The sequence below is a fragment of the Callospermophilus lateralis genome, chromosome 4 (genome assembly GCF_048772815.1).
Source record: "Callospermophilus lateralis isolate mCalLat2 chromosome 4, mCalLat2.hap1, whole genome shotgun sequence".
In the NCBI taxonomy this organism is placed as follows: Eukaryota; Metazoa; Chordata; class Mammalia; order Rodentia; family Sciuridae; genus Callospermophilus; species Callospermophilus lateralis.
Genome location: NC_135308.1, coordinates 150,721,423 through 150,729,642, shown reverse-complemented (window position 1 = coordinate 150,729,642; position 8,220 = coordinate 150,721,423). Strand labels below are relative to the sequence as shown.

Below are 8,220 nucleotides of genomic sequence, written 5' to 3'. Positions count from 1 at the left end.
TGTAAATTGTTCAGAAAATTGTTTTCTTAGTACCTGTTGGAATGTTACATAATTTTTTTTTTTAGCATCATTGCCAGAATTCCTATCTTCATCCCAGTGCCGGTGAAGACAAAGATAAAACCAAACTACGGCTTCTTCGATAGTTATCACAACAAACTGTATAAACTGATGCATCAATGAATAATAACTCAACAAGTAATGCTCAATCAAGGAGTTGATTTACTTTGGGAGGAAATGGACATACTGATAGACTCCTCTGCTTTGAACTGCTTGCAGAACTTGCCTGGACTATGTATCACTTGTATACATTGTGAACTATCTGTTGGTGCAGTGAATTGTGGTAGTGCTGGCGTATCTTTGCTGATGGTGTCACCGGTGATACAATTTTTCCAAAGGAGCCGTCAATTGGCTTGGTGTCGTGGCATTTCTGTATCCTCCTCCCTTCTGCTAGTGATGGTCTAAAATTTGGGGACCAACAGAGGTGAGGCAAAGAACCTCACCCCCCCACTGGCACCAAGGCCAAGTTTGGGGGCCAACAGAGGTGAGGCAAAGAACCTCACCCCCCAACTGGTGCATAGGCCTATCCACAAGTATGGCTATATGCTGGACCGGTAGTCAGTGACGGGTATGATCCAATTGCAGTGGTACCAACCTAAGACAGGAGGCTGACGCCTAGAGGTCAGCTCATCTGATGACAGGTAAGGACCATATGTTGAAATGGACAACCTAACAGGCACAGTCCCTAAGCCACATTGCTTGTTGTTTAATTAAACAGAAGGGGGGAGATGCTGAGAGCCATAGCCAAGTAGGAATGACGCATGACATTTTGGGTTGAAAGGTGAGCCCGGAGGAGGGAGTGCATTTCCCAGGTAGTGTGGGTAGAGTGTCGGTGAGAGTTCGGGAATAAAGAGTTGCTGTTTGAATCTACAAGGCTTTGTGGTGGCTCGGTTATTTTGTGTCCAGCCAGACTAAGGCAGGCCAAGGACCCATCTGGGCCTTTTTCCAAATCAACATAGGCTTTCAAAGTTTCTCGACTGCATTGCCTTCAAGGGTGTGCTTCTACAGCAGGGTGTGTTTGAGCATGTACAAGAATCTACCAAGAGAGCTGCCTCCTGGTCCCAGCTGCTTTGCTTTGACCTTGATGTTGCACAGGCAGCTTCATGAAGTCAGCCCTCAGTTGCTGCTTCTGCAAGTGGACTTGAAGGAGCTGACTTCCCTTTGCAATCTCAAGTAGCATGAAAGAGTGCTGGGCAGGTGGATGGTGGAGTGAAAGGATTTCACTCAGTGGTGAGGCTGCGCGCAATGATCCAAGTCTGGCTCCTCCTGGGATGCCCAGAGGCCGACGTGGCCACGCACACACCAAATGCATCAGCAGGAAGCATGCTGCAGCAAAAGCTTCCTTGTAGAATTTCCAGTTTAAAAAGTTAAAAATAAAAATAAAGCCCTTTTCAATTCTCTTAAATATGACTTTATGAAATGTTGAAAGCCAAATGCCCAGATTTAAAGGGAGTGTAAGAGAAGAGGCCCTGACTGGCTGTGCTCTCTCCAATGCCCAAGGATCAATTCTCTACTGCTGTCACCACTGACTCCAACCTTGGTGCACCTTTAGTCCATTCTTAGATTTCCTAATGAGGACCTGATCCTGAGTGCTATGGTATGAATGTGACCCTCAAAATTTCACACTCTGGAAGTATGGTCTTGGTGTAGCAGCAAGAGGTGGTAGAACCTTTAAGAAGTCCTGAGGTTACTGGAGGCTTTATCCAAAGGGACAGACACAGTTGGTGGGGGGCTCTGATAGAGTCAGAGCGTCTGGGCCAGAACTGGCACCACATAGTTGGAATAGAGCTAAATAAACCTCTTCACCTAATTAAAATTTACCTAGCCTCAGGTATTTCACTATGGCCATGAACACACATATAGGTCAAGAAAGACCAGACTGTGCGTGCAAACGAATATTCGTGAGGAATTGGCTCAACATCATGGAGCTTGAAGCCTGTCCTACTTGCAAGGTGCAGCAGGAAAGCCGGTGGTGTAGTTCTGCCCAGGTACAAATGCTGGAGAACCAGAAGCAGAAGGAAAGTCAATTCCCCTCTGCCTTGTTTTACTTGGACCACCAAGGATGGGATGATGCCCACCCACACAGGTGGGGGCTCACTTTACTTGGCCTAATTCAAATGCTGGTCATCTAGGCACACCTAGAAACGTGTCAGCAGCTTCCTGGGCAACACTTCAGATCCAGTCAAGTGGACATAAAATTAACCACCAATATGAAACGGTGTCCCCCATCCTTTATTCTGCATCTGTCACTGGTAAGGCAGACCGTTTTTCTGTTTCTGTGCTTTCAGTAACATTTCAATTTCCTGTCCAAAAGAGATGTTTGGGGATCCCGCATGGCCATCTCTGATGGCTCCTGATTCATGTGGCAGGACTCCACCAGCCAAGTCAATTACACCAACCTCTCAAATGCCAGGCTTTGTAGACGTGGGGCAGCGGTGAAGACCCTCAGCAGGTTCTGGTGGAGAAGACACACTCATGTCTCCACAGGAAAACTCAGTGTGCTCAAGACGACAAAGTGACTGGGAACAGAGGATGGAGGTGGAGGCTTTCAGAGCAGGTGGCCCTTGGGAGAAGCCAGCAGTGCACAGTGCATCCGGGACAGAGTGGGTATGGTCAGACATGCAGGGACAGATCCAGCATCTGATGAGGGATGATGGACCTAGTGTCTCAAGACCTCAGGGGCTTGAAGCAGGCAAGACCGGGCCACAAAATCCTGTATATCAGAAGTCAACTGGCAGAGGGAAGACCAGCTAGAAGTTCTGGTTTAGATGTTAGGTGTCCCCCAAAAGTTCATGATAATGCAAGAAAATTCAGAGGTGAAATGGTTGGGCTATGAGAGCATTAACCTCATCAGTGCATTAACCCACGGATGGGGATTAAATGGAGTTGGCTGTCTAGGGACAGATTCTTTGAAACCGTGCGCACCAAATAGACTTTTCCTTCTCTAATGTTGTCATCAGGTCTTGGTCACAGCAGTGACAGGTGTTGGAACATCTCATACGAGGCTGCAGTGCAGACAGCACTGTGGCAGGTGGAAAATGACAACCCAGGAATGGTCCCTGAAGACTCCCACCTGGTAGGGAAACGGGGCTCGGTACAGTAGGGGGCTGGGGTGGTGGTGACACCCCATGTGGAAAGGAAACAACACACCTTGAAAAGATTTGTTAAGCATTGGCATAAAATGGGGGTTTCTGGAGTTGACTGACGCATATGAGTGAATGATCTGAGCACACAATCCACAGCTTTGTAAACTTTATTGAATACTTACATGCCTGGGCACTGCCAGGGGCTGGGGAATGGTGACGAGTCTACTTATGCCCAAAATAGGTATCTGCTCAGTCCAGAAAGGAGGCAAAGGTCACACGCCACCTCCTGGCACTACGTAGGGGGGGCAAGTAAGCGTCACAGTCCTGGAGTCCAAGGCACTGGGATAGCAGAGCAGGCCTCGGCAGGTGGGGCAGCTTCGACTCCCTCAAGACCAAGGCTGGTGGGTCAGATCGGGACAAGTGGACCACGGGAATTGGCAGTCACCAGTGCCATCACCAGTGGTGAACTGCGGCTCACGGCTGGCCTTGCCGGAGCTTCTGCTCAGCAGCTCGTTTCTAACTGTCTTCAACACAGAGCCAGAGAGGTGTGCCCCAGAGTCCCAAGAAAATCACTCAACAAGAGGAGTGGGTTATTAACACCTTTTAATGTTTCACATTGTTTTGGTTTTTTTTTCCCAGAAGATTTGTAACAAAAATACGTGGAATTCAGTGAGTCACAGTACTCATGGGCCATGAACTCAATCTAAACAAGTCTATGAAATGTATCCTTGTGGGGCGGAGCGCTCCGATCCCCTGGAAGAATCAACATGATTAGGTGCCCTCACCTCACCTGCCTGCTCCTTCATCTCAGGTTGGCAGCCTTGGGGGGATTTAAAAATGTAAATAAATAAAATTGAACACACACCTCGGCTCCCCTCCCCCTGCTGCCTCCCCATTTTCTTCATACAGAGGCACGAGGCAGGGCCAGGGCCCGGTGTTCTGCTGACCAGATGCCAGGCAGACACAGGGGTTCCCTGAGGTGGCCAGAAATGTGCATGAAGCAACCACTCAGTGCTACAGGTAAGGACAGGCAGGGCTCCGAGGGGATGCAACGGGAGCTGCAAGAACTGCCGGCAGGAGCCTTGATGTCCCCAGCACACGCCCTCCGCCCACCGTGGAGAAGTGCCGCTCAGCCGCAGCACAGAGCTGGCAGCAGAGTCGGCTGCTCCCAGGACTCGCCAGGTTCAGTTCACAACACAAATCAAAATCACATGGTTTTTAAATGAAATCCTTCACATCCACCTGTGTTCAAAAATTAAATAACTTATGTTATTAACACCTTCCTTAAAAAATCAATTATCACAGACTTAAATCCAAAGTGTGGAAAGACCTACTTTCCTGTGAATGTAGTTCTTCCAAAGGGACAGATATGCGCACACTCAACAAACAGCTGTGGGGTTTTGTGTTTTTAGCTAAAAGCTAAACCCACCAGACAGTTTTAAGCAAGTGAAGCCTTTTTCTTGCAAATGACCTCAGCTCACTTAGACCAACACACACAAGCAAAAGCAAGGAAGACAGTGACTGTTCTCTGCAGGGCGTGCGACCATGGTGGGAACCACCACCCAGTTCCACACAGCGCAGCATTCCTTCAAGTGGGCCGTTCCTCTTCCTACACAGAACTTAACAGTGACGTAGCCCATGAGAGCCAATCTGGGAAGGGGCGGTCACAGCTGTACTTGTTTAAAGGAGACACAGCTAAACAAGCCAGTTTGGCATTCAGACAGACACATCTTGGTCATAGGGACGTTCTCTTCCATGGGACAAACCTATGTAGTTTCCAAGCAAGCCAGCTCATCCCTTTCAGGCAGCAGGACACTGGATATTCTAGTCAGGGCTTGCTTTGGACAAAAACTGATATCTAATATTTTTCATCTCTAGTATCATTAACCCTATGGAGAAAAAAAACATATAATCAATGCTAGACAGCTGAGAATGTGTAAGAAAACCACGCAGTAAAGGCAACGTTGAACTCATCTGACAGCTGTTCCATCACCGCCCACCACTCGGGCTTGAGGCTGGTGACTTCATGGACGCATCACTCCGATGCACTGCCAGTTTAGTTTCGAGTCTGTGATGGTGGCCCCAGTGTGACGCTGCCTGCCTCCACTCACCGCCTCCTACCCCTGAGGTCCAAGGGCCTTGGGTGATGGTGAGCACAGCACCTTGATGAATAGGTGCCAAGAGCCCAAGAAGCTTTCTGAAAACTGCCTTGGATTTGGGCAAAGAAACAAGTCAGTGGCTTGGAGTCCTGGCAGGCGCGTCCACACTGGGAGCTTAACCTCAGCAGCCAGCCTGAAGGATGTCGCCCCCAGAGCGCTTGGTCACCGACAGCGTTGTGAACACCTGCAGGAGAAAAGACACAGCCGTGTTCAGACCCCTGAGCAAGGGACTTGACAGGTAACACCACATGCACTGGAAATGACTCGTGACTACTTAATGCAACAGAGAAGCACTGTGACCTCTCTTCTCTAGAGGGGAGAAGGGAATCCATGTTAAAACCCAGGTGAAAACAACACAGGTTACATCAAATGGGGAATTTTGGCAGCACGAGTGTGAGGAAAACAAATCCGCTACCCAGCTGCCCTCAACTCTGAAAGAAACCCATCACCAATGCTGGGGCCCAGGAACAGGAGTGAAGAACATGATCACCAGCACCCCTGGGCCCAGGCTGTTGGGCAGCCCCACATCTGCCTCTCCCAGAGGACCGCAGCCCTCTTCTCTTTCCCTAATCCATGCTCATCACTCCTGTGCACTTCTTTTGTAGTTAAAAAACAAACAACAACAAAAAAAAAAACCTCACACATGTGGCAAGATACTGTACATACTACTCTGCTACTTTCTCGGCTCTGTATTTCTGAAACTCACCCATATCACAAATAGCTCTAACTCTATTTTCCACTAAATGGAAATTCAATTCAATTACTGTAGCATGCTACAAGCAACCTACATATTTAAGTCGGTTACTTAAATAGGAAAGACATCATAAGTCACCCCCCAAACTCCTCCTGGCCATCCAAGCGGTGGCCACTGTGCTCTTTGCAACATGCTGTGGAGATATTTTGGTAGTCTCCTTGCACAAAGAGCTCAGAGGGCAGGTGACTTCAACTTGGCTGGACTTCTGAGGTGCTTAAACCAACTAACCTGTCCCATGCAATAACCAATGAGCTCTTTTGTTTCAGATCTTGGCAAACAGTGGGTGGTTGTGGGCTTAGAGCCTTAACGACTGCAGTCAACTTTGACCTGCTACTGCTCATGACTGCCTGCACAGAACTACTGTCCCCAAATGTGAGCGAATGAATCCTTCTGCTCATACTTTGTCTGGAACGTGGGAAAATTACACTGACTCTAATTATACTAATCATAGAATTATACAAATTCTGATTTCTCAGGGCAGGGTTCAGGAACCTCATTTTTAGCAGAAGCCCCAAGTGGTTTCATATAGTGGGATTTCTGTGGCACACCAGAGCAGGAAACGCACTGAAGGTTCCCAGCCTAGAAATCAAGCCACAGCAGACCATCAACAGCATCTTTCTGCAGTTTCACTAACTGTAGGAAATTTCCCTGCAGCCAAGATTTTTAAGAATATAATGCTTCAACATCTAAAAATAGATTTTCATTCCTAGTCTAATGGAGTGTTGGTACCAGATCAGCGCTCTCTCTTAAGCAACCCCAAAACTATATGCAACTGACATTTTAGACACTGGACAATGGTTGGCAGACTGTGATCCCTGAAGAAAGAACAAGGTAAACCTCCAACCTGTCTACCTGCTTGGCTTCCTACCTGCAGCCAACCTAACCCTGGCAAAAGGAAGGGGGTTGGGGGCAAGAACAGCAGAAGCTCAAGTGCTTGAAGAGACAAGACAGACTAGATCCTGGGAGGATGCAGTGGCCAGAAAGCTGTGAGGCACAGTTCCCAAGAGAAGGGAGCCACCCACCTCCAGAAATCTGCACATAGGACCCACATGGCCAGGAACGCCGCCACCCAGAAACTGTAACCCCACGGCCACCCAAGCTCACGTGGGGTTAGTAGAGGTTCCAGTTGTCTTCCTGCAGGCAAGAAGGTCACTGAGCCCCTGGGCCACTCAGAGATCTCAGGAAGCCACCCCTTAGGAGAAAGGCTACTTACTACTAGCCCTGGAGTAAAAGTTGCTCTAGACCACAACTTGAAAACAGGTTCCCATTACAGCTGCCTAACATAAGAAAACCCATCTGTCATTCTTCAAAGAAAGACAATATAACCCAGGTGCCCAAAACAGATTCAAAGAGCTGGGAGGAAATGTCAACCTAGAATTTCAAAGTCAATAACAATATCCTTCCAAGAAGAAAGTCAAATAAAAGACATTTTGAGACAAATAAAACTTGAGTGACTTTGTCCCTCACAGAGCTATACTACAAAAACCCCTTTAAGACAAAGAGAGGGCGTAGCAAAGAGGTGCCGATGCCCTTCCCGCCAAGACCCGCCTGCAATGTGCCCCTTCTGGTGACACTTCCTTCCTCCCTTCACCACAGCAGCCAGAAGTGGCCTTGCTGCGTGATCACCAGCCCCGACCCCCTTATCCACAGAGTCTTGACCCCCTTATCCACACAGTCTTACGGAGAGCAGGCCGTGCCAGTTTTAGCCAGCTTTCCCACTGCTGTGACAGAAGACCTGACAAGAACAATTTTAAGCAGGAAAAGTTTATTTAGGGGCTCATGGTTTCAGAGGTCTCAGTGCAGACAGCCAGCTCCACTCCTCAGGCCTCGAGGGGAAGCAAGGCATCATGGTGGAGAGTGTGGAGGAGGCAAGCAGCTCAAGACATCTCATCAGGAATGGGGGGGCAGTTTCCCACTTGACAGATACAAAATACATACCAATGCCACACCCCCAGTGCCCACCGGCTCTGCTCCAGCCACACCCTGCCTGCCTTTAGTTACCCCTGTTTACCCCCATGAGGGTATTAAATCACTGATTGGGATAAGACTCTCGTGACCCAATCGCTTCACCTCTGAACCTGCCTGCATTGTCTGACACGTGAGCTTTTGGGGACACTTAGATACGTCTAACACCACGGCAGCCCAAACCTCTGTTACTCTATTT

The 8,220-nt window shown here is 48.5% G+C and overlaps 1 protein-coding gene across 2 annotated transcripts in view; it reads right to left on the bottom strand.

Moving 5' to 3' along the window:
* Nucleotides 1-3,343: 3,343 nt before the first annotated feature.
* Nucleotides 3,344-8,220, bottom strand: part of Txnrd1 (thioredoxin reductase 1) — a 59,330-nt gene continuing 54,453 nt past the window's right edge. For both annotated transcript variants that reach the window (XM_076855044.2, XM_076855043.2), the window contains exon 14: nt 3,344-5,486. In XM_076855044.2, coding sequence (XP_076711159.2) covers nt 5,424-5,486 — 63 coding nt within the window. In that variant the 3' untranslated portion in view covers nt 3,344-5,423. The remainder of the gene's footprint in view (nt 5,487-8,220) is intronic.